Raw genomic sequence first — 27,099 nt, 5'->3', positions numbered from 1 at the left:
ACAGAAGACAACATGGACATATAAAAGTATATACACACATAGACATACATGCACACACACTATATACACAATAAGTCCAGTATAATTGAGGGGGTAGCACTAGTAGCATAGGGAATCAGGAAAGGCTGCATGTAGAAGGAAGCTCTTAATAAGGAAAAGTCAGAGTCAGAGGTGAGAAGGTATCTGAGGCATGAGGTTCAGCCAGTGTAAATGTATGGAAGTGGGAACTGGAGAGCAGAAAGACCAGTTTGGCTGGGCTGTAGAGTGAGTGAACGGGAATAGGTTGGGGATAAGTTGTAAAGGGCCTCCTAGAGCAAACAAAGATTACTTATTCCTAGTGGGAACAGGGAGATACTGGAGTTTATTGAGTAGGGGATGGACCTACACTTTGGGAATATCCTGTAGGAAGGATGGACAGGAGTGGGGAGAGACATAAGGCAAGGGGATCAACTAAGAGGCAATTGCTATAATTGAGGTGAGAGGTACCGAGGTCAGAACCAAGATGGCGGCCATGTGAGGGGAGCGAAGGGGACAGATGGAAAGTGTGACTTACGAGAGGGTTTATGACAATTACCGTGACACAAAGAATTCTCCATCCCATACCCAAGCTGCTGACAAGCCTCTCTGACCTTGGCTGGGTGGGCAGGTAAATGAGAACAGCCCCCCATGGTGATAGAGGGTGGTCATAGCCCAGTAGCTTAAGGAGGTATTGAATATTTTTTGTTCAATCCAACACATTTTCTAGAATGCCTATTTTAAGCTTGTGGATCTCTGCTCTGCAGGTCAAAAGACTGCTCAGAGGCTGGAGCCACTGAATGAGGCTTTGTACTGGTGCCTTCCCTCTGTTTATTATCTCCAATTTGTCCTGTATCTATCCTAATTGTACATAACCATTGCATGTTGTCTCCCAACTTAGCCTGGGAGCTCCTTGAGAGCAGGGGCTGTCTTTTACCTTTCTTTGTATCCCCAGCACTTAGCTTAATGCCTGGCACACAGTAGACTTCTTCTACTCCTTTCTCTACCTTCTGCTGTCACCTCTTTCTTTTTCCTTGACCCTGTCCATGACATAGTAGGAAGAGCCTGGACTGCCTCTGTGACCTTGGCCAAGTCCTTCTTCCTCTTTGGGTCCTAGCTCTCCTCTTTGTCAAATGGAGAGGCTAAACCTGACAATGGGCTCTTAACCAGGAGATGGTGAACTTTTTCTTTTTAAAGGTTGTTTTCATCGTGTGATGATAAATATAATCGATTTCGCTCTTCTCAGCAATACAATGATCCAAGACAATTCCTAAAGACTCACGATGGAAAATGCTACCCGAATCCAGAAAAAGATTTAATAGAATCTGAATACAGATTAAAGCATGCTATTTTCACTTTATTTTTTTCATAGTTTTTTTTTCCTTTTGTTCTGTTTCTTCTTCCACAACATGACTAATATGGAAATATGTTTTACACGATTGCACATATATAACCTATACCAAATTGCTTACCATTTTAGGGAGAAGGGAGGGGAGAGAGGGAGGGAGAAAAATTTGGACTTCAAAATCTTATTAAAAATTGAAGGTTAAAAATCATCTTTATGTTTAAAATAAATTAATAATTAAAAATTATGTATAATGCATAAAAATTGCCTTTATGTGTAATTGGAGAAAATAAAATGCTATTTTAAGAATTTGAAAAATGTTGCTTTAAAAATGAATGTTAAACTTGTCTTTATAATTGGGAAGAATAAAATATTATTTTAATTTTTTTGATAATTCTATTTTAATAAAATTGTTTTTCTTTGTGATCTGATGTATTTTTACATTTAAAAACATTATTGTGAGGAGTTCCTAGGTTCTACCAGACATTTTCAAAAGGAGCCTTTGACACAAAAAAGAGTAGATAATCTCTAAGTTTCCTTCTTGATCTGACATTTGCTGACTATAAACCAAGAGAATGTAAGTCCCTTGAGGACAGGGGCTGGTTTTTTATCTCTGGTGTCTAGCACAATGCTTGCTGAATAGTAGATACTTAATACATGTTGGTCAATTGTTTGGAAGTAAATACAAGGTAATCTGGGAGGAGGAAATAGCAGCTGGGAGAACAGAAGGGCCTCCAGTAATTTGAGAAGGGAGGAAGGAATTGCAGAGTTAGAGGGATGTGGTCACCACAAAGAGGGGGAAGGCAGCCCCAGCTTGTACTGCAGCTGTGAGGTCGGTATTGGATTAACAGCACAAGAAGGGCTTTGAGGCTCCGCAGCCACTAGTGATTCTGAGGCCTCTGCCACGTCAGTGGCATAGATGTCAGACAGAACAACCAGAGCCGCGGCAGCATTTCTGAGGAGAGAATAGCCCCCAAGGGAGACCTCAGAGAAATGGGGCTGGAAGCCCAGAAGACAACAGAGATCCCAATTTCAAAGCAGGCTTAGGCCCCTTCTCATGGGTGCAGCTGGGAGAGCTGCTTAGAGAAAGCAGCTTTCAGACCTATGGCTGGTTGTCTGAAACACCCCCATGGGAGTATGAGCCTGGAGGTGTGAGGGTGGGGTCACGCCACCTGAGAAGCCTGTATCAGTGATGTCATGGAATGCTGAGCTGCTGAGACCCACCCAGGCTTTCCTGCCACACTCCCTGCCTCTTACCAGGTTCTGCACCTCCCATAATGGGGCCCCATGTTCTTTTTTTTTTTTTTTGGCTAGGCAATGGGGTTAAGTGACTTGCCCAGGGTCACACAGCTACTAAGTGTTATATGTCTGAGGCCTGATTTGAACTCAGGTCCTCCTGAATCCAGGGCCGATGCTCTATCCACTGCACCAAGTAGCTGCCCCTTGGGCCCCATATTCTTGACTAGTGAAAGGTCACTATCTCTAGGTGTGCCCTCTGGCCTCCTTCTTGTTGTCCTGCTTCTGCTTTGGCAAGAATATTCAAGGCCTCATGACCATTCTTGTCCATTTGTCCTATGGCTCCACTCATCACAGCTGTGACATCCCTGATCAAAATACCCTTCCCTGGCTACCACACCTTGCGCTGTTTTCCCATATTAGAATGTAAGGTTACCAAGGCTGGGACAGTCTTAGTTTTTATGTTTATATCTTTAGTGCCTCAGAGGCAGTGGGATGTAGTGGATGCAAAGCCACCCTGATCATCAGTCAGTCATTGCGCTAAGTGCTGGGGATACAAAGAAAGGCAAAAGACAGTCCTTGCCCATCAAGGAGCTCAAAGTCAGATGGGGGAAACAACAGGAAAACAACTGTGTACGGTCAAGCTATACATAGGATAAAGTGGAAAAAATCAACAGAGAGAAGGCACTAGAGACAGGAAGACCTGAATTCATTTTGCCTCTGACACATATGACTGTGTGACCCTGGCCAGGTCACTAGATTACAAAATAGTGTTGACCTGTACTGATAAAGCAAGCTTTCTCATTGAGGAGTTTCCTATACTGGTAAAAACCTAGGCCCAATTCCCTCCCCTCCCCCCTATCCAATCCTTAGTCCACAGCACACAGTAAACACTTAAATGTTTTTTTGTTCATTCATTTAAGGTACAGAGACCTCTTGGCTTGGGGAGCATTTGGAGTATATGCACAAGAGAGGAATTCATCCTTCAGCAACACTCACATCCTTTTTTGCCTCTACATGTGCAAAACAAGCATGAACATTAAAGGCTGAGGTCTGAGCTCTCAAACAGGCAGGAAACAGAGATCACAGCTAAACCACAGCAGCACAGGACAGCTTGGCTTGCTCTTTACTTTCAGTCCCATAGAACTGAACCCAGAATCCTTTGCTTTCTCCCAAGTTCAAGTAAGGTGCCACCTCCTGCCCTTATTCCTCCCCCACCTCTCCATCATTGCTTTCTTCCCTCTGGACTATTTCCAAGAGTTAATACCACTCTTCTGTCTCCTCTCCCTATATGGTATTGTACTTATCTGCATTCATATTCCTAAAGAACAAATCTGAACATTTTATTTCATCTGATCAAGGAGCTTTGTAGTGCTTCTAAGAAGAAATACAATTTCCTGTTTATTGCTTACAATCTTCATGAGCCGGCAATTTCTTACCTTTCCAGACAAATTTCAAATGACTCCCCCTCACCCATTCCATGCACTAGAGAAACCGGCCTGGAATGGACAAAAAGGAAACAGTCCCTACCCAGAATGTGCTTGTATTTTCTTGAGGGAAAATAAGTGTATACATGAAGGCATGTCCAAAGGACAAATCATTTAAATTATGTAAGCTCTGATAGCTTAAAACCACACTAAGACTTTTGGGACATCCAAATAAGACATGAAGTTAAGGTAATTTGGTAGTGAGGTGATAGCAGCCAAGGGGATTAAGAAAAGTCTTATAATAATAATACCTAATGTTTCTATTGCAAATCACTTTACATATATGATCTCCTTTGCCCTTTTTTTAAAAAAATTAATTTTATTTATTTTTTTGTTAGATTTTAAGTTCCAAACTATCTCCTTCTCTCCCTACTGCACACTGGTGTGGGATTTCCTTTGCTCTTTACAATACCCTTGAGAGGTAAGTGCTATTATTATCCCCATTTTACAGATGAGGAAACTGAGGCAGATAGAGGCTAGCTGACTTGCTCAGGGTCACACAGCTAAGTAAATCTCTGAGGCTGGATCTGAACTCGTGTCTTCTTGACTCTAATTCCTGAACTTCATCTACTACACCATCCAGGGGCTCCAAGGTAAGAGGTGGTGATTGAACTAAGCCTTTGAAAGCAGCTACTGATTCCCCCCAAAATGATAGAGGTAAGAAGGGTGGGCATTACAGGCATGAGAGACAGCCTATACAAAGGCAAAGAGGTGGGAAATGAGATGAGCAACAAATGTGAGGCAAAGCAAATAGACCGATTTGGGTGGATCACAGTGTATGGAGGATGGTAATATGTATTAAGCATAAAAGGTAGGTGAGAGTCAGATGTGAAAGCTTCCAAAGGCCCTTAATACATAGCATGGAAATCATTTTTAAGCCTGAAAATGCCATATAAATGTCATTTATTACTATCATTCCCATTCTAACACACAGTCAGCTTCCCAGCGCACGTTCTAGAAGTAAAAGTACCATAGAAATTTTGTATACAGTGTCAGAATAATAGACAGCCTCTGGCTGACTCTGTTACATGCTACATTTTCATAGGATTCCACAGTTGGACAGACACGTCAGAGGCATCTGATCCTATCCATACTCAAATAAGGGATGCCAGGTAGTGAAGTGGATAGGGTTCAGGACTTGGAATCAGGAAGATCTGAGTTTAAATCCTGCTCCAGATCCTCCCTAGTTTTGTGACCCTGGGCAAAGATGCCTAACCTTTGCCTGCCTCAGTTTCTTCATTTGTAAAATGGAGATCATAATAGCACCTACCTCTTACGCTTGTTGTGAGGTCCAGATGAGATAATATGTGTAAAAGTGTCCTGCAAATCTCAAAGCGCTTCATAAATGTTGCTGCTGCTATTACTGTTATTCTTATTATTACAATTCTCTCTACAGCTTGGATAAAGGATCTGGCCCAGAGAAGGGAAGCCAGCTCCCTCCACAAGCAGATCAGTCGATTTGTAGATATTGCTGGATGTCAGGAAGTTTAGGCCTCTTTGCAGCGCTCCCCCCACCCCCCACCTCCTACACCTGGTCCTTCTCTCTGGGCCCAAGAGAATCGGTCTAATCTTTCTGTTGGTCAAGTCCTTCAGATACTGGAAGATGACTATCAAGCCCACGTTGTCTTCTCTTCTCATTGGGCATGATCTCAAGGCCCTTCACCATCACAGGATTGTAGATTTTAAGCTAGAAGGGACCTTAGAAGTCATCTAATTAAACCCTTTCTTTTTACAGATGAGGAAATTGAGGCACTGAGGTGAGACTTGCCGAAGCGGAATATGTGGTTTAGTCAGGATTTGAACCCAGAACTCTGAATCCAATATCTACATCTTCTCTGGTTGCTCTCTCAAGCTTATGAATGCCCTTTCTGTTTTTTTGTTTTGTTTTTTGGGTTTTTTTTTGGTGAGTCAAATGACTTGCCCAGGGTGACACAGCTAATAAGTGTCATGTGTCTGAGGCCGAATTTGAACTCTGGTCCTCCCGACTCCAAGGCCAGAGCTCTATCCACTGCGCCACCTCGCTGTCCCATGAATGCCCTTTCTAAAAGGTGGTGCTCAGAACTCAACACGAGATTCCAGATGTAGTCTGGCCAGGACTGAGCATGGCCAGATGAAAACAGCTCTTTGGACCTGGACATGACATCTCTCTTAAAGAAGCCTAAGTTCGCATTAGTGGTTCCAGCTGCTATATCACAGGGACACTCCCTCCTTCCTGCTTGCTCCCTCCCCCGCCTCACTGAACCAGTAATAGTTAATTGGATTTGTTATTCGGTCATTTTCAGTTGTGTCCAACAGTTTGTGACCCCACTTGCGGTTTTCTTGGAGTGGTTTGCCACTTCCTTTTCCAGCTCATTTTACAGATAAGGAAAACAGAGGCAAACAGGGTCACACAGCTAGGAAGCGTCTGAGGTCAGGTTTGAACTCAGATCCTTCTGACTCCAGGGCTGGCACTCTATCCACTGCACCACCTAGCTGCCCTTTGTTAATTGCATACTAGCCAGTCATCTTCAGTTCATGGAGTCTTTTGTGACCAAAGTGCTATTAAGCTATATCTTCACCAACTGTTAGAAGACCCCCAAAGGGCTTCACCCTGTTTAAAAAGAAGAGACATACCATAGAATCCAGGGTTGTACTGGATGGAGGCAGTTAACACAATTAGAGATGACCCACCTCTCTAAAGCTTGGGCATCACCCAAGAAATCTGATCTTTGGAAATTCTGTCTGGTAAGCTCTCCAGCTTTTTTTTCTTTTTTACCTTATAGAAATTGTTTTCCTACCAAGTGTTTAGGTAGAAGACTCTCAACGCATAAGACATGCCTTTAGTAGATGAGATTTGCCTCCTCTCTCCATCTCAGAGAGCTTCATAATGAGCCCCATTTCACCAAACTAAAGAGCAGGTGCGAGTCTGCTATGACTCCACATCCATTTGGGGTGGGAACTCACTCTCTCTGGCAACGTATTTCCTGCTTCCCATTGGATACATCCATTGTATAGAGAGAGTTCCATGAGATCACAACTCTAGATGGAGTCATTTAATAAATATCTGTTGGATCAATGAATTTGATATTTCCACGTACAGACTCAACTAGTCAGTTCAGCTTACAAATCATCATTCACATTTAAATTGTTGGCATTGCTCCTCCTGCATTCCCAAAGGGGACCAATGACATCACCCCTAACGGGTGAAATAGTGGATGATGGGGTGATGTCTTGACTTTCACATGAATTGGATAGAAGTGAGGCAGAGCTGCTCAAAGTCATCAGCCTCACTGTCTCCTCTAAATTCATCAAAGTCCAGTGGCAAGAGAAAGGTCAAGACAGTTTTCAAAAAGCTTCCCTGACTGCTGTCCTGTGGATGGGTGGGGCCAGTATTATTATTCCCACTTTAGACATGAGGAAACAGGCTTAGATGCACAGAGCTTTCAGTAAGAAGCTTAATATTCACCAGGCACTGTGCTAAGTGCCACAGATAACAATAGAAGCAAAAAAAGACAGTTCCTAGCCTCAAGGAGTGAGTTCCATGATTAGTCGGAAGCTTCTAGAATGAAGTGACTGTCTGTTGTCATTGTTTTGCCTTTCTTTATATCCCCAGTATTTAGTAGTGTCTAGAACTTAATCATACCAGTTGGCTGACTTACGTTCTAATGAGGATGGGGCTGCTAGGTGGTGTAGTGGATAGAGCACCCACCCTGGAGTCAGGAGGACCTGAGTTCAAATCCAGCCTTAGACACTTACTAGCTGTGTGGCCCTGAGCAAGTCACTTAACCCTGATTGCCCCCAAGGGAAAAAAGAGACATTCTAATGGGAAACATTAATGGACTAACTTATATTCTAATTTGGAGAGCTGGAAGAAGTCATAAAACCATGTTTTCAAGTTGGAAGTTAGACTTCATCTGGTACAACTCCTTCATTTTAGATATGAAGATCATAGATTTATAGCTGGAATGGACCTTGAAGGTCACCTAGTTCAAATTTTGCAAATGAAGAAACTGAGGCCCAGAGAGGTTAAACATGGCTGAATGGAAAGAGATTGAGATCTGGAGTCAGAGGCCCCAGCTCTGCTACTTACTACCTACATGACCATGAATGAATCACTTCACTTCTCTGGGACTCAGTTTCCTCATCTGTAACATGGAGGGATTGCTTAGATCAGTGGTATGCTGGAGCCAGCTTGAACTGGATCTGGAGAGCCAATTGTTAAAATTTCAGAGTGAGCATTTATACCTTGAAAATTGGCAAATGCTCTTAATGAAGGCTTGATTTACTGTTTCGTGGACTGTTTATTTTTCAGAAAGAGGAAAAAAATGTTAATGCAGATTAAACTTAAAAGAATGTCATGGAATGTATACATTTTGATTTTTTGAGAGTCAGTTGTTAAATGTTTACCAGCACACTGCTGACCTAGATGCTCTCTTAGGTTCCTCTCAGCTCTAAATCTATGATGTTAAATATAGTCTATGACTACGACTTGTGCAAAGGTCACGATAATAAAGGCCAGATAATAACAGTTAGGGCCAGAGTTAGGATTGGAGAAGGAAACAACAAATCACTCCAGTATCTTTACCAAGAAAACCCCCAAAGGGGTCACAAAGAGTCAGATGTGACTGAAAATGACTGAACAAAAGACTTAGGATTCAAACTTAGATGCTCTGGCTTCAGATTCAGACACAGGGAACACACTCTCCCTTCACCTTTCCCTCCAAGGACCCTAACCTTCCTTCAAAAACAGCTTATGTACCATCTCCAAAAAGAAGCCTTCCCTAATCCCCCAGGTTGTGAAGACTCTCCCTCCACTTACTTTGTATCACACCCATTTAAAATCTGTGCTATAGTTTTCATTATTCCCATTTTCCAGACAAGGAAACCGAGGCACACAGAAGTGGTCCAATTTGCCTGTGGTCACAGAGTAAGTGTTGGAGACAGGATTTGAACCCAAGTCTCTCCTGACTCTGAGACCAGCCATCTTCGTGCTACATCATCCTCTGGAGCTTTCCTAGGACATCTATGATAAAATACAAAACCTTTAGCCTCATCATTAAAACCTTCCACGATTTGCTTTTACTCTACCTATCCAGCCATTTCCTATTGCCCCCCTCACACACTCTCCATTGCCACCAAACTGGCTGGGCAGTTGTTCCTGGCACGTGCTCTCTCTCCCACATCTCTGCTTTTGCACAGACTTTTCCATGCCTGGAACGCTCTCCATCCCTACTCCTGCCCCTTAGAATCCCTGGCGTCTTTTAAGATGCAGCTCAGATGCTGCCTTTTTCACAAGGCCTTTTCTGATCTTCCTCACTGTTCGTGCTCCCTCCCTCTTGATTTTTTTTTTGTATGATGCTATATAAACTTTATACTTACTTTACTATACTGCTTTCTATATACTTATATTTACTTATCTGTGTGCTTGTTATCTATCCTAGTAAGTAGAATGTAAGCTTCTTGAGGGCAGGAACTATATAATTTCTACCTTTGTGTTCTTAAGAGCCTTAGCCCAACACCTGGCATATAATAAATGCTTGTGGTATAGGGCTGGCAGGACAGTTTGGCACAAACTTGTTACTAATGGAGTAAGAAGAGCCAGGAATTGAACTTGTAACTTAGAGTTATTTTGCATACAAATTTTACTAAAAGATCCGAACCCCAAAGCCTCACCTGCCTCGTTGTACAAGTTCTTGTACTTCTCAAAACAGTTTTACCTGAGCAACATTCCTCTGGGCTCATTCACCCAATTCACACTCATACTTGCATTGGTAGATTAGCTCCTCCGAAGGGTAGCTGATGCCTTGGGTTACAGGAGATAAACCTATGGCTGGCTATCCTCCTAATGGTATAGGTCAGGAGCCCCCACTAGTGTGCTTCTCAATAATAATTAGTGCGTAGATTTCAGTTAGTCTTAGAAAAGACATTTTTCTCATACAGCATACAAGAAGAGTAGGGTTAAAATATTTTCCATCCAAATTTATGGCATACTTTCCTGCAACTATACACATACTAGGAAGTAGGGAGAATAGACACAAACTTAAAGTACAATAGTAGGGATGCACACATGTAGAGAACATACAGGTGATTAAGTCTTACAACCCATGACTGGTACATCAGGAAGTCAATGTCCTTTCTTTTCCCAGACAGTCCTCAAGATGTTCAAAATTAGGCATGGTGTTGGTGATAGATGAGTGGCTCTGCTACTCAGGTGGGCTGGCTCTTCACGAGACACAATCTCTCAGCTGTTCAAGTGGTTTAGTTTGCTCCTCACAGGGCATGGGATATTTGCTGGACAGGTCAATCTGCTGCTTGGGCTGGGCCAAGCAGATCTCTCAGCTGCCTGACTGGCTCATCGCTGGACTACGCCAAGGAGATTATTTAGTCTCCTGGCTGGTTCACCATTGGGCATGGCAGCTGCTGTGCTTGCCTATGGGACACAATTGCCCACAAGGCTTCCTCTACAGAGGGCACAGAAATAATGTTAATCTACTTGACTCCGTGGGCAACTCCAGTCTCTACCCACTGCTTTCATTGAACCTCTGGTCTGGTTGGGTATTAACATGCTCTTTTTCCCTAAGGTACTGCAATGCTCTTTTCAGCAGGAGTGCTATTATACTTTTTCAGAAAGGAGAAAGACCTTCTGCTTGAGGACCTCTCTCAGGGAGCCCTTTCACTCGCTTAAGGCATTAGCTCTGTCACTGGGCAGAAGGTGGGAAGAGGTCTTTTATTTAACCATTATTTTTGATTAACAGCTGGGTTCTCTCAATGAAGGACTCCATCATTACTTATTTTGACCTTCAAGTTATAATTCCCAGATTCCTGTTCTGGTCTTGTGCAAATGGGGCGGGAGAGAGGCAAAAGTATAGAGTCAGCTTGTGTTCTAGGGTAAGTTAATTATCTTTATGAGCCTTTTCCTATTCAGAACAGCTGTTCAACACCCCAGACCCCCCCCCCCAAGGTGTAGAATGCACCTGAAAGGGCCTCACCTTTACATTTCATTACCCCTTCCAACCTTCAATTTTGCTGAAGTCTAAACAAGGGCACACCCTTATAAGAATTCTGCTGGTCTAACTGGGGCACACCCTTACATCGACTTTTATTTAGTGCATGACATTTACAAGGGGCTTTCTGCATATCATATTGTTTGACTCTCACAGCAGCCCTGAGAGGTAGGCTGGGCAGGTGGCATTGCCTTATTTGTTCAAAGACACGCAGCTAGCAAGTGGCAGAACAAGCATTTGAACCCAAGTCTTCTGACTCCAATGACAACTTCTGACTTCATGAAATCAAAGCATTTCAGAGACTTCAGGGCCATTTAGCTCAAGCGATTTCTTAAAAAGAATGGCCCTTCCAACATATCCAATAAGTGGTCATGTAGTCTTTGCTTGAAGACATCCAGAGAAGGGGAACCCCCTACCTCTGACACAGCCTATCACACTTTGGAATGGCTGTCATTGCTGGGACACAAATTTAAATTACCTTGTATTTATTCTCTTCATTCATTCTGTATATATTCATTGTGTCCACCATTAGAATGTAAATTCTTTGAGGACAGAGACTGTTTTATTCTTTGTCTTTGAAACATCCAGTTCCTATCAGGTGCCTGGCATTATAATTGTTTGCTTGCTTACTGAGTGACTGATTAACTGTCTCTGCCGCTTCCAGGTTCTGCCCTCTGGGGCCAAGCAGAATAATTTTCCTGCAGCTCTCACATCCTCCCCTAAGCCTTCTCTATGGGCAAAGCAGCCCAGTTGCCTTACAACTCACGTTACGTTTTCATGGGAACAATAGCGCGCAAAGAGAACCAGAGTTGAAATTATATTATATATAAATTATATACTATTGTATATGTATACATTATATTATATTATGACTAATGAGTTAGGATTCAATTTTGCTTTCAACACATGAGAGGATTGATATTAATTCTTGATTGTCAGCAGCAGAGAATTCTGGGACTGGGTCATTCATCACATACTTGCTTTTGTTTAAAAGGCCTGCACTATATTTAAATCAGATTTTCTCTTTCTCAACCTTCCTCCATTTAATGATTTCGTAGGCTGAGCCTTAAGTAACTAATAAAGTAATAATTCTATAACATATTGCAAACCATAAGAAATAAAAGATTCTGATTTAACGTAGAAAGGAAGAAAATAAATGGTAAGTAAGTATGGCTACATATCTCTTCTCCTGTTGATTCTCTGATTTCACAGAATATTAGATTGACTGAGATCTAGAGCTGGAAGGGTGTTCAGAGGAAATGAAGTCTAGTCTCCTCATTTTACAGGAGAGGAAATTGAGGCCCAACGATCTTAAGCGACTTGTCTGAGATTATATAGGTCACAGGATCACAGATCTAGAGTGGGAAGGATTCTTGGGGGACATGAAGTCCAGTCTCTTCATTATGCTAAGGAGTAAACTGAGGTCCAGAGAGCTTAAGTGGCTTTCTTGAGGTCACACAGGGCATAGGATTGTATATCTGAAGCTGGAAGGAACCTCAGAGTCTTTTCCCTCTTTTTATAATGAAGGAAACTGAGGCCTGAGGAAGTTAAATGACTTGCTCAAGGTCATACAAGCAATAGGTATGTGTATGTGTGTATATATATGTATATGCATGTATATATGTATTATATATGTGTATATGTATGTATATATAAGCATGTGTATATACATATACATACATACACACACATATATGTACACACACATACACACCTTTACAATGACTTTTATTTAGAGCATGACATTTACAAGGTGGGGAGACACACACACACACACACACACACACACACACACACACACATGCAGAGATGGGATTTGAATCCAGGTCTCTGGCTTGAGTGCCAGCATCATTCCCACCATATTAAGAATAGGATCTAGGCTGCCAGATATACGACACTCTTCTTTTCCCCTTTTCACTTCCTGCTAATGTGGGGATAGTTTTGGGAGATGGCTGGAGGAAAAGGACTCTATGTAGTAACACTTAATTTTATTTTTCATCATTATGTTCAATAAATTATGTGACCATAATAAAAGGGAACTATGGATATATACACAACCTGCCTTACATACCTACGGAGTTGTAACTAGGGTGGGCCAAAAGGAACTTAGTCTCAAGGTCCTGAAATTTAGAAGGCAATGAATCACTCAATAAACATTTATTGGCCTTGTACTAAGTGCTAAGACAAAAAGAGGCAAAAGACAGCCCCCTTTCCTCAAGGAGCTTACAACATGCAAACAAATGTATACAAAGCAAGCTCTATACAGGATAAATTTGTATTTCAGTCGTGTCCAACTTCACGACCCTATTTTGGTGTTTACTTAGCAAAGATACTAAAGTAGTTTGCCATTTCCTTCTCCAGCTCCTTTTACAGACAAGGAAACTGAGCCAAACATGGTTAAGTGACTTGCCCAGAGTCACACAGCTAGTGTCTAAGGCCAGATCTGAACTCAGGAAATTAAGTCTTTCTGGTTCCAAGCCCAGTGCCCTATATAAAGAATAACTAGGAAATGATTAGAAGAGGGAACTCACCAGAATTCAGAAGGGTTTGGGAAGGCTTCCTTCAACTGGTAGAACCATTTGAGCTTAGTGTTTATTTAGAAAGAATAACTGGTAGTCCAGGGTCTTTGTCTCTTTCCCACATAGGGCTTTGTGTCCTGGGTCCAAGGTCTTTTTCCCCAACACACGACTGAATTTGTCTTAAAGAGTTGACCTGACTTCGTCTTTCATGCTCTTGCCCTGGGCTGTGGAATTGCTAGCTAGGTCTCTGTGTAGTTATAAATCACGAGAGCATGAAATTCACACCTGCAGCATCATTAGGGGCTGTATCTGTTCCAAATGACACTGTCTGTCTTTATTCTGCAATAACATCTTTTCAACGTGAGTGGAATATAGTCATTCCATCCTGCCCCCTCCCCATGGAATACCACAATAAACATGCAGGAATCTTAGGATATTGGATGCAGAAAGGGATTCCAGACATTGGGATCGAATTCCTTAATTTTAGCCTCCAGTTAGGAAACTGATAAACAGATAAATGAATGGAAAGAAATTATAAATAAAGATACTCACACAGCCTGCCTCATATACCTACAAAGCCATGACTAGGGTGAGGTAAAAGGGACTTTGCCACAGGGTGCTGAAATTTAGAAGGCATTGACACTCGTACTCACTGAACTCAGAAGCCACTGCACTTAGCACCTAGTTAACAAGAATAAATAGGTAAAATAGGAAGCCATCTGATGACCCAGTGAGGTCTGGTCCATCTCTTTCCCTGATGGTCATGCCCAGCTCAGCAAGTGAAGAGGCAATGTGGTATAATGGAAACATTAATAACAACTAAGAGTTGGAAGAATGTAGCACTTGATAGCTGTGTGACTATGGGGAAGTCATTTGATATAAAGTCATATTGATATATCATTTTAAAGTTTACAAGGGTCAGCTAGGTGGTGCAGTGGATAGAGCACTCAGGAAGATCTGAGTTCAAAATAGTCCTCAGACATGAACTAGCTGTGTGACCCTGGACAAGTCACTTAACCCTGTTGGCCTCAGTTTTCCCATCTGTAAAGATGGGACATCTTGGAGAAAGAAGAGACAAAACTCTCCAGCATGCTTGCCAAGAAAACCCCATTTCTCCATGGGTCATGAAGAGCTGGATGTGACTGAGTGACTTAACAATAACAACACTGAGGTTTACAAATGGCTTTCCTTACACCAAGTAGGATATAATCTTAAAGGCAAGGGCCATTCAGTTTTGTCCTTGTATCTCCAGAGCTCAGTGGCCATGGACAAATCACTTAATCTCTCAGTGTCCCAGGAAAAATTTTAAGACTATAAATTCCAGTTCAATTGCTGAGCTATCTGTATTAGTAGAGGGAATTTCCACACTGGAAATTTCCCATGCTGATGAAATCACAGGTGGTCTACACAACCACCCTTAAAAAAACAAACAAACAGGGGCAGCTAGGTGGCCCAGTGGATAGAGCACCCACCCTGAAGTCAGGAGGACCTCAGACCAAATACTTGACACTTACTAGCTGTGTAGTCACTTAACCCCAATTGCCTAAAAAAAACCCAACAAACAAAAAAACAAACCAAACTCTCAGCACCAGTGTAATATTTTGCACATAGTAGGTGCTCAATAAATATTAACTGAACTGAAATGAATAGTCCTATAAAGTAGGTAGGGTGGGGAAATTATCAAAATGCCCACTTTAGAGATGAAGAAACTGAGCCACCTGTCTCTTAGAATCTTCAATTTACTTCAAAGTTCAAGTGTCCCATTCTCCATTCCCAGTCCCTCCCATCTGCTGGCATCCTCCTTCTCCAAACTATGTTACATTCATATTGTGTTTATTCTGTATGTACTTATGTGTGTATATGTCTTTCCCAGCTAGGATGTAAGTTTCTTGAGGGCATGGATTGTCTCACTTTTGTATTTATGTGCCCAGTGCCTGGTACAGTGCTTGGCATACCGTTGTTATCATTCAGTGGTGTCTGACTCTTTGTGACTCCATTTGAGGTTTCCTTAGCAAAGATACTGGAGTGATTTGCCATTTCCTTCTTCAGCTCATTTTACAGATGAGGAAACCAAGGTAAACAGGGTGAAGTGACTTGCCCAGGGTCACATAGCTACCAAGTATCTGAGGTCAGATTGAACGCAGGTCTTCCTGAGTCTATCCACTGAGCCATCTAGCTGTCTCTAATAAATTCCTGTTGATGCATTGACGCTTGGTGATTACTGATGACTTGCCCATGGACTTGTCTGTGTCTCAATTTTTTCTCTAAGATGGTAATGATAATATTTGAACTATCTATCTGCCTCGAAGAACCATTAGAGGGAAAATGAATTGTATTTTATATTTGTGTGCCCAACTACCAATGAGTGGGGAGCTGAGAACTGCCTTAAATTTTCCCAGGCTGGAAAATCAAAAGTCATCTGCAACAAATTCATCATCAAAAAGTGAAATCAGCCAATTTCAGGCATGTATTTTCTCCTTCCATGAATTTTACAAAGAGACATTCCGTGGCAGCCCCTGTCCCTAGCATTCAGGTCACTTCCCACCCACTTCGTACCTTAACCACTAACTCACCCTGCTGAGCTGATCCAAGAGTCTTTGGTTCTGTTCGGAGAGTTCCTGGACTGCCCTGGTCTTCTCTCTGTCGGCTTCTCGGAGGTGAATCTGTTGCTTCTCTAGCTCAACCTGCAGCTGTCTGACGTCACTCTCCAGTTCCGATACTCTACCTTCCCACTCGCCTTCTCGGTTCTCGAATCGCCTTCTTAACTCGTGTTTCTCTTGTTCGAGGTGCTGGGAAAGGAGAGACATGGGTCTATAAAAAGTGGGCAATCCCTTTATGTTCCCCTTTCCTCCCAGTCTCAAGGTCTCTTGCCATGTCCTTTCCCCACTGACCCAAAATGGTGCCTCTATATGCCCCAGATGACATTCAGAGCAGCTACAGAAATATTCCCTTCTTCCTGAAGTTTGTTTTGAGGCCCTGCCAACAAGGAGCATGCTTCACAAACAGAACAGGGAAACTGCTCACATCTGGCAGTTTTGGCCCTGCCCTTGTGGACAGGCTTTTTTTTGGTGGACTTTTGGCACACAGACATGAGTTTTATTGGGACTACAGGGCAATTAGTAGGAACATAAAGGTAGAGAACCAAGAGTGACTTTTCCTATCCTCAACATGCCTCTTAATATTATAGAACATTAGAGTAGAGGGGGAGGGAGAAGGACCATGGAATCATCACCCTCAGAAGGAAGCCCAGAGTGACCTTCAGGTATAGAATACAGAATGTTGGAGCTGGCAATAACCTTAGTATATAGGATATATCAGAGATGGAAGGGTCCTTAGAACAGAGAATGTTCAGAGCTGGGAAGATCCTTATAACAAAGTTAGGTCAGACTTGGAAGTGACCCAAGAACACAACATGTCATACTTGGGGAGGATCTTTGAACACAAAATGTAGGAAGAGAAATCATCACCAATGCCCCTGTTTTAAAAATTTGGATTTGAGGTCCAGAGAGGAAAAGTAACCGGCCCAAGGTCACACAGCTGGTTTGTAACAAAGTGGGGGCTCAGAGCTAGGCATTAGTGCTCCTTCCATTATACTAGGTTGAGCAGTGGATAGAGCACTGCGTCTGGAGTCAGGAAGACCTGAATTCAACCAGCTTCAAACATTTACTAGCTATGTGATTCTGAGTATGCCACTGTTTGCCTCAGTTTCCTCAACTGTAAAATGGGGATAATAATCACACCTACCTCCCAGGGCTATGAGGATCAAATAAGATAATATATGTAAGGTGCTTAGCACAGTGCCTGGTATATCCCTCTCCACCTCCTATTCCCCCTTTTCTTGTAACTAAAAAAAAAAAAATTAAAGGACATTTTCTGCACAGGCAAATTTTGTTCCAAGGATTTTGTACCACATGCACAGGGTGCTTGATTGGGAGCCAGGAGGTTTGGGATCTAATCTTAAGCTTGTTACTGATGTAAGTAATTCCATTCATCTTTGTACCTTAGTTTCTTCATCTCAAAAGGGACCTGGAATCCACATAATCATGTGTACTATTTAGGGGTCTTGCAAAGGTAAGATAAGAAATAGACACGAGAGGATTTAGGGCTCTTCGGAAATGAATGCCTGGTTTCCTCTCCGTCCCTTATACACGCCCTGGTTCTGTTCCTCCTCTTCCTGCCTAGGTAAACCTCACTCGTCCTCCAAGCATAGACTCCCAGATGCACCTCCTCTGGGAAGTCCAATTCCAACTGCCCAACTCTGCCCCTTCCTGAAATCACAGAATCATGTACTCCTAGAATGTCAGTGAGATGAGGGACCTCAGGGGTCATCTAGTTCAAAGGTTAACTGGGGCCATGAACTTATTCTTTCAAAATATTTTGATAATAGTGTTTCAGTAGAATTGGTTTCCTTGGGATCCTGCGGATTTTATTTTGTGTTTAAAAAATATTATTCTGAGAAGCTGCCAGAAGGGTCTGAGACACACAATCCTTGGATCCAGTCCAACCTTCTCATTTTATAGAGGGGCAAACCAAGGCCCAGAGAATCCCGGGATGTCAGAAATGGACAGTTGGAAGGGACCTCAGTCCAATCTATATAGGAGAAGACTCCTCACTGTAACATGTCTAATATCCAGTCTTGGCTTGAAGACCTCCAAGGAGGGGAAGTGGGCCACCTCCCAAGGCAGTGGGAAACTGAGAGCTATTCAAGTTCCCACTTTGGGAAAGCTGAAAGTGTAGATTTTTAAAAAATAACATTAAGACTAAATTTGCCTCCTTTCAAGCCACCCAATTTGCTGTTTGGCCCTCTGGGTCCAGGCAGAATGAGGCTAATTCCTCTTCCATGTGGCAAGCCTTCAAAGCAGGCAGTGATCGTGTCCCCATGAAATCATTTCTCCAGGCTGAACATTTCCACTTCTGATGACTAATCAACCCTTTCTAGGGCAGAAGTCTCCAATCTCCTCACTATCCCAGTTGCTCTCATCTCAACCCCTTTCCTCTTGACAATTTCAGTCATTCTTCAGTTGTGTCCAACTCTTTGTGACCCTGTTTGGAGTTTTCTCAACAAAGATACTGGAGTGGTTTTCCATTTTCTTCTCCTTACAGATGAAGAAACTGAGGCAAATAGGGTGAAATGACTAGCCCAGGGTCACACAGCTAGTGTCTGAGTCCAGATTTGAACTCAGGAAGATGAGTCTTTCTGACTTCAGGCCCAACTACCGGTGGTACCCAAAATGAAACATAATATTTGGACCAAAGAAGTGAACAGTGGGCATATCACCTATATGAGTTGCCCAAGACTGCATAGGTAACAAGTATCAGAACAGCTAGGTGGTTCAGGAATCCTCTATCCTCCATACCCCAAGCAAGTGGTCATCCATCCCCCACTTACTGCACTGCCTAGCTGCCTCATCATAGGCTCTTGAGAAATACTTGTTGCCTGATGGACCCTCGGCAACACTAAATTTCTTGATGACTGGGACTGATATTATGTCTTTGTTTCTTCAGCTATCTGGCAGAGTGCTTGACACATGGCACTGAGAGGTATTCAGTAAGTTTGCCAATGAGGGTGTCTGATTTGAACTCAGCTCTTCTGGACTCCAAGTCAGTGCTCTATCCACTATTTACCTAGCTGCCTCATTAGGAAGTTTTCCTCCTGATCTCAACCATCTTCCCCTTCATTGTTTCTAGTTCTGCTCTCTGGGGCCAAACGGAACAGCCCAGAAAACCAAAGCATTAAGCTAGGTGGCCTTCCACCTCATCTAGATTAGCCTGTTTCCAAAGGCAGCTTGACAGAAAGAGATTTCTCTGGACTAAAGGGATGGAGAATACCTTCTGATTTCAATCTATCCCTACTACAAGAATACTGGCTCTAGCGAACAGCTTCTTTCTAAGGAAAGCACATTCTCTCATTAGTGGTTTAAAAAAATAAAGACAATCTTTTAAATGGGTCCAACTATTACGGGGGAAGGGATATGAGGCAAGGCTGTAAAAAAAAGGAGAATTTGTGGTTGTTTTTTAAGCAACCCATTTACATTTACTTTCCTACCTCTCCAAAATGTCTATGAGAATAACCTATATGTGTACTCAGGGCATCCTTAATGAGGGCATTAGAAGGGAACAGGCAGGCTTTCCACAGCAACATTCCACAGCAGGCCACATGTCCCCTTCCGCAACTGAACAAGAGCTATCGTGAACACAGGCTCCCACTGTGATTATCATTTGTTGACTAGTAAAAGGCATTTGATCTGCAGCCTTGAAGGCTCGCCTCCAGCATGGGGGTCTCATACATATGGCAAAAAGTAGGAAAGATTCCTAGAAAAATAATAGCATCAGGAATAAATTTGATCAGTAATTCTCTAGTTATCAAAATCAAAGTGACTAGAATACAGACCCAATTTGTAATTCATTAGTACAAGGAAGTCTCAGTTGCCAAAAGTCTCTCCACTTCTCTTGGTGAGCATGTAATCTGAAACTTAGGATGCTAAGAGAGTTGGATGGACAGGGCTCAGCAAACTATGGTCCACTGGCCAAATCCAGCACAACCTCCTCCCCTTTTTTGTATGGCCTGAGAGCTAGGAATGGCTCTAAACATATATAGGGGTGTGATAGTAAATGTTTAACAACTAGGCTCTTGGGGGGGCATAGCCCACATTTTAAAGTTTAATTCATATTGTTCACACTTTCTTAAGTCTAGACAATCAAGAAAACAACAACTCAAGCCCTGATTTGTAGGCATTGTTGATTTCTTAGGTGTACATGTTCAGGCTGAAAATTTAACAATCAGAACTAGCTCTAGCACATACCTGGTAAAGGATGTCATCAAAGAGGTATATGATCAGAAAAAAAAAGAGATGGGCTGGTCACAAAGCAAGAGTAAGGGACAATCATGCAACTAGCAAACATTTATTAGACACCTACTCTATTCTAGGCACTGTGCTAGGTACTGGAAATACAGACATAAATGAAATATTTTTTAACTTTCAGAGAGCTTGTATTTTATTGGAAGACATGTGTATATTAATAAGTACATACCAAATAAATTAAAGAGGATGGGGGGGATAAGCAATGGACAGTCTTTCTGTTTTAATGGCATCTGCACATGTTAGAGAAATTGAGGAAGGCTTCCAGCACATTGTGTGGGCTGATGGGGAGACAAGGAGAAGAGAAGTCCAGGATGGGCTGTGACCTCTGTCCTCAAAGGGGTGCCCCCATTGAGGAGATCACAGACCTATTGGAGGTGCTAGTCATACACCAGTGTGGATGCCACTGCCACCTTTCGAACACTTTTTTTTGGTTTTTTTTATTTTGGAGGCAATGGGGCTTCAGTCAAATAACTTTTTGAACCCTTTTGTGAAATCCTCTGATGCTGCACTGTGGGCCGAGGGTGACCCCATGTTCTTGAAGAGTATCCCAGACAGTTCGATGAGGTCTTACCAAGCAGCCCTGGGCCGTGATGGACTAACTGTATATCTGTTGTCCAAGGACCAGTCCAGCCAAGCTCCTGAAAAACTCATCATTAGGCTGGAAGGGGGAGGGGGAGTATGGGAGGAGGTGTATTTTTTTGGTCATCGAATATTTATTAAGTCAGAAGGGGTTGCAATGGATGAAATCAGAGATTCTTGAAGTATGATGCTCTCTGGGAATTGTCTTCAGAGCCAGTTTGAATCACACATGAAAATCACAGAATCATAAAAATATAGGTGTTATAGAGGCCTCCTTCGAAATCATCCAATCCAACCTTACCAAGTTCTTTTTAAAGAGATTTCTCCATCCTAACTAGTTGTTCTCTACCTATTTTTACAGATGGGGGAAGCAAAGCCCGGAGTGGGCAAGCAGTTTGTTCAGGGTCACACAGTAGTGCTGTGCTACCACTTGAATGGTTCTTGACACCGATAGTGGTATTGCCAGGATAATCATGCACTCATACTCTTCTGACAGCTTTGAATGACTCTGGGCTATTTCCAAAATTCCAATCCAACCACAAAGGATGAAGGCTTACCATCCTTGAGTGATTTCAAAAGAATATATTATCTATGCTAAAGGCAATTGTTAAGAGGGTCTGTCCTAAACTGTTTCTTCTTCAATGGATATAGAATTTTGGGCCTCCCAAGGAGACAACTTTGAAGGGGACAACAATCACCTACAGTCACAGATGCAGCAAATCAGAGCTGGGAGGGGCCTTAGAATAAAACAGAGCCTTGGAACAGGGAATGTCAGAACTAGGAGGAGCTTTAGAACAGAAGGTCAGAGCTAGAAGGGACATTAGAATGTTAGAGATGGAAGAGAAGCTAGAACAGAGAATATCAAAGGTTGGAGGGGACTTAGAACACAGGAAGTCATAGCTGGCAGAAGCCTTAGAACAGGGAATGTTATAAATGGAAGGGAACTTAGGACAGAGAATGTCAGAGCTGGGAGGAGCCTTAGAACAGTGAATGTTATAGATGGAAGGGAACCTAGGACAGAGAATGTCAGAGCTTGGAAGAGCCTTGAGACAATGAGTGCCAGAGATAGAAGGGAACCTAGAACAGAGAATGTCAAAGGTTGGAGGGGACTTAGAACAGAGGAAGTCATAGCTGTTAGGAGCCTTAGAACAGGAATGTCAGAGCTGAGAGGAGTCTTAGAAGAGTGAACGTTAGAGATGGAAGAGAACCTAGAACAGAGAATATGGCAGCTAGGAGTGTTGTACCGAGAAATCAGCGAGCGAGACCCGGACGTAATTTAAAATGTGGATTTATTAGCGTGTGGCTGCAAGGGGTATGCACATCCAAAGGGTTTATATGGAAAAGAGCATGGGAAAGAAATGCCAGGAACACTGATGAGGTAATCCAAAGGTGCAAGTGTCTTTGGCGGCTATGGATGGGAAAGTACAGGGAGTATACTGGACAGGGAGGGGGATGGATCTTTGGAGTCTGGCAGGAGGAAGAGTCCTTGGGCTGGCCAAGGACACCCCTTCTCCCTCTGTCTTGATGACAGAATGCTCTGCAACAAGGGAAAGCTTTCTCACAGCACAGGAACTTAGTGAGGAATTGGGAGGCTTCCAGAGACATGATCTGAGGGCTGGGGCCTGAGCAGCCCAGCTCTGTGTAGCTGTACCAGGGAGAGAGATAAGGGGTCATGCTGAGGCCCGTGCATGAATAACTGCTAGGCACAGTGTCCTTGGGCTGGGGAGTGGTTGTTAGAGACAGTGTTTCTGAGACTAGGGAGAAATTGGGGCACAAGTACAAGCACAAGCACCCGAGTACCCCATTATTACGGATCAGAGATCACACAAACCAGACCAGGTGTACTGGTCTCCGGTATAAACATAATTATCTAAAGCAATTATATTGCAAGCTTTCTTATCCATTTGCGTTGGAGGTATGGGCTATGCTGAGCTATGCAAGAGTACATTTCACTATTGTTTAGATTTAGGAGGAAAGAGGTCTGGGGCAAGATTAAGCACCAACTTTTGCTTTCCATGGCTTAAAAAGCCCTACTACCTAAATGGCAAAATAATGTTCTGCATTACAGGAGGAGCCTTACAACAGAATGTCAGTGCTGGGAAGGCCTTCCTTTAAAAACAGAATAAAGAGGTGGGAAGGGCCTTAGAAATCTTTCAGGTTCAACCTCCTGATTTCATGGGGGAGGAAACTGAAGCCCCAAACCAGCTTCCTTGCTTTCTGGGCACACCCAATATTTTTTCACTTCAGAGTAAGCAGTAGGGTGTGGTCTGCATGTAAAGGAGACATTAACTAGTCATCAGCTCTCTGGTCTCTCTCAAACTTCTAAAAACCCAATTCAGAATGAAGAGGAGTAGAAAAAGAGAGTGATGGGAATTTGGGACTTTTGGCCTGAGACACAGAATGTAAGAAATTCAAATGCATTGTAAAAGTGCTTATTTTAAAATACTGTTTATTCCGGTGAATTGCTTGAAATAGAGACAGCAAAGGCTTAGATGGCAGTCTCACTTGTTCGGTGAGAAGCCAGAGAGACTAAGTCTGTGTCCTCAAGAACAGATTGACTTGAGTCAGTTTCAGGGAAAAACACTTGCTCCCTAATAAGCAGAACCCCCAAACCAAAATAAACCTGCCCCTTTAGGTAAGGGAGGGCAAGGTTTGCCGTTTCATGCTTTTGGGGCTTCTGTTTTTCTGGCTGTGTGACAAGCACACTTCCCAGCCTGCAGCCCTTTCAGAGAAGCAAGTTTTTCTTATTAATGCATCTACAGTATCTGGCCTCTTACACTAGGAGCCATGTTTGAAAACATTTCCAAAAGAAAGATCTGGCCCGGACTTGTCTGGCCAATTAGATGCTAAATTTGTCGTGGGCTCAGGGCCTTGTAGTCAGCCGATATGGGGTTAGGCCCTCTGTTTTGCTATGGGTTTTCACAGATTTGGCAAAGTTAATGTTGATATTAACCTACATTTAGGCACATTTTTCAGAGACACATGAAGCAGAGAAAGGAAAAATGCCATCCAATTTCCTTGAAGGAAAAAAAAATGAGAACCTGCGTTTTTAATTTAATCTGAGTAGGTCAGTCCATTGACCGCTAGTAAATGGACCAAACTCAAATCTCAAATATCTGAATGCCTGGGTTTGAGCTTCCCATTTTACCATTGGATAATCATTTCATCCTTTCTCATTGGGAGAGGCAGGAAGCAGTTAAAGGCATAGAGGTAACACCTTAAGCATTATAAACTTTTTTTAAAAAAAAGAATATATTTTTATTTATTTTGTTAAACATTTCCCATTTACATTTAAATTTCTTATTTTAAAATTTTTTAAATTTACATTAATTTTTTAAAAAATTAGTTTCAAATTCTTTCTGTCCCATCCCTCCCTTACCCCTTGAGAAGGGGGCAATATGATATTGATTATGCCTGTGAAGTCAAGCATCAGAAGAGAGTCACTGTATTTGGTTCTTCCACTTACCACACATTCACGTCTCCACCTCTTGCCACTGGCTTTCATCCCAAGTACTCTACCGAAGTAACTCTCTCCAAAATCACTATGTGACCTTGGGTAAGTCACTAATTTTCCCAGACCAGAATAGGTGACCTCTAAGGACCCTTCAAGCTCTAGATTTATGATCCTAAGTAAAATCTCCTTATCGTTTAATCCAATAACCTTCCATATTCTTCGATTAAATTCAAAAGGTACTCATTAGCTGCCTGTCAAGCACAGGACTAGGCTGTAGGTCTACAAAGACAAAAACAATACAATTCCTTCCTTATCCTTTTCTTGGAGTGGGGGACAAAATGTAAGCATATTAGTAGATAGCAGGTCATTTTTAAATGAGGAGGAAAACACCTGGGACTTGCCAGAGGCCACCCAGGTAGTAAGTGGCAGAGGGTGGGATTCCAACCCAGTTCATGTGACTCTAAATCTCTAAGTATATTTTCCACTAAATACTAACAACTGGAGAGAGTATCAAATATTACAGGCCTGCGGAAAAGAAAAGAAGCTCTAGAAGTAACCATTGTGTGATAAATACATCTCAGCAACTGCACTGCACCCCTATGTTAATTTTTAAAGTAACTCCTGGGGATATATAAAAACATGCCTCTATGTTTCAAAAATGAGCAGGAAGACTAATTGCAGATGCAGAAAGAACAGGGGAAAATGCCCCTAGGCCTGTTACCTTCCCAATAACAAAATCTCTGATTCAGAGAGTGAGTAATAGAGTTGAGGATTCAATAAGAGGTGGAGAAATAAGATTACAGATAGCTCCCTCACAGTTTTTCCAAACTGAAGGTAGCCTTTGCTTGGAGCTTGAGAGATAGAACCAGAGTTGGAAGGCCCCAGATGATTCCCTTTGAAGGGGAAGGACTCCCTATACATTTGTCTTGTGCCCACAGGCTTCTGGGTGTTCAGGCTCTTCTTATTTTTCAAAAGCCAAGAAGACAGCCTTGGGGTCTGAATGCATTTTAAAATCATAAAATGTCACAGCTGAGAGGGGCCTTAGAACACAGAATGTCAGAGCTAGGAAGGACTTTAGAACACAGAACACAATGTGGAAGTTGGAAGGGTTGTTAGATTATAGAATGGAATATAAGGACCTTAGAATAGAGAATGCCAGGTCTGGGAAGGATCTTAGAGCACAGAATGTCAGAGCAGGGAGGGACCTTAGAATAAAGAATATCAGATCTCAGTGGAATCTTAAAACATAAAATATTAGAACTGAGAAGGGCCTTAGAATTTAGAATGCAAAAACAGGAGAGGGGCTTTAGAACAGAGACTGCCAGAGCTGGGAAGGGCCTTAGAAAAGGGAATGTCAGAATTTTGAGGGGTCTAAGAACAGGAGATGTCAGAGTTGGGAGAGGCCTTAGAACAGGGAATGTAAGAGCTGGGAGGGACCTTAGAACAGGAAATGTCAGGGCTGGGAGAGGCCTTAGAACAGGGGATGTCAGAGCTGGGAGAGGCCTTAAAAAAGGACTCTCAGGGCTCGGAGAGGCCTTAGAACAGGGAATGTCAGAGCTGGGAGGGGCATTAGAAAAAGAAATGTCAGAATTTTGAGGGGTCTAAGAACAGGAGATGTCAGAGTTGGGAGAGGCCTTAGAACAGGGAATGTCAGAGCTGGGAGGGACCTTAGAACAGGAAATGTCAGGGCTGGGAGAGGCCTTAGAACAGGAGATGTCAGAGCTGGGAAGGGCCTGAGAGAACACCCAATTTAACCCCCTCATTCAACAGAGGAGGAAACTGAGGTTGGGAGAATGGAGAAGCCTCACTCAAGGTCCTCTGATTATTTAGTAGCAGAGCCAACAGCAGACCACAAGTATTTTAAACGAAGATCAGCCTCCATTTTGAAGAGTGCCCAGGCCAGCCATGTTCAGTCCTTCAGTCCTCTCTGGGCTCCTCTTGGGAATTTTTCCCTCCCCTTGCCCCCACTTTTCTTCCCATCCACATCCCCATTCAGCTCCCTTTTCTGGGTGTTCTTTCCTCCATTAGAATGTAAGCTTCTTGGGGGCAGACAGTGTTTGCTTTTGTGCTTTTGTTTGTATTCCCAGCATTTGGCACAGTGTCTGGCACACAGAAGTCGCTTAATAAATGCTTCTTGATTGATTGAAGAAGGAGGAAGGAAACTGGAGTATTCCCTGCAGAAGAGCCTGAGCAGCTTAGGTAGGTCCCTTGTTGGGAGCGTGGCCATGCTGTGTGAAATGAGACCTGCCCTCCAGCTGTCAGGGCTGGCGGTCAGTGGCCTGGCCTGTTACTGACACTTCCCCCTTCTTGGAACCTGGAGACATCCCCACTCTCCTTTAAGACTGGCTACGAGTTCCACTGGAATCAATTCTTTGTGGCACCAAATCTCGGTGCCAGATTTTAGGAAGGGCACTGATAAGCTGGGAGGCATCCAGAGGACAGTGAAGAGACTCAAGGTTGTGCCACTGTAGGAGTGATGAAATGTACTGGGCATATTTACTCTTAAGAAGAAATGACTTGAGCAACCAGATATTTGTTTTTAAGTCCTTGAGGGGCAGCTAGGTGGTACAGTGGATACAGTGCTGGGCCTTGAGTCAGAAAGACTGGAGCTCACATAT

At 42.8% G+C, this 27,099-nt stretch overlaps 1 protein-coding gene across 4 annotated transcripts in view; it reads right to left on the bottom strand.

Moving 5' to 3' along the window:
• BICDL1 (BICD family like cargo adaptor 1) overlaps positions 1-27,099 on the bottom strand; it is a 136,751-nt gene that overhangs the window by 102,005 nt on the left and 7,647 nt on the right. For all 4 annotated transcript variants that reach the window (XR_013486489.1, XM_078154361.1, XM_021007992.2 and 1 more), the window contains exon 2: positions 16,159-16,374. Coding sequence is in view for 3 of the 4 variants with exons in the window: in XM_078154361.1 (XP_078010487.1) it covers positions 16,159-16,374 (216 nt within the window). In the remaining variant the exon portion in view is untranslated. The remainder of the gene's footprint in view (positions 1-16,158; positions 16,375-27,099) is intronic.

Source organism: Phascolarctos cinereus, unplaced genomic scaffold (genome assembly GCF_003287225.1).
Source record: "Phascolarctos cinereus isolate Bilbo 61053 unplaced genomic scaffold, phaCin_HiC Scaffold_4;HRSCAF=312, whole genome shotgun sequence".
Lineage (NCBI taxonomy): Eukaryota > Metazoa > Chordata > Mammalia > Diprotodontia > Phascolarctidae > Phascolarctos > Phascolarctos cinereus.
The sequence above is the reverse complement of the archived record's forward strand: the minus strand, read 5'-3'. Positions and strand labels throughout refer to the sequence as shown.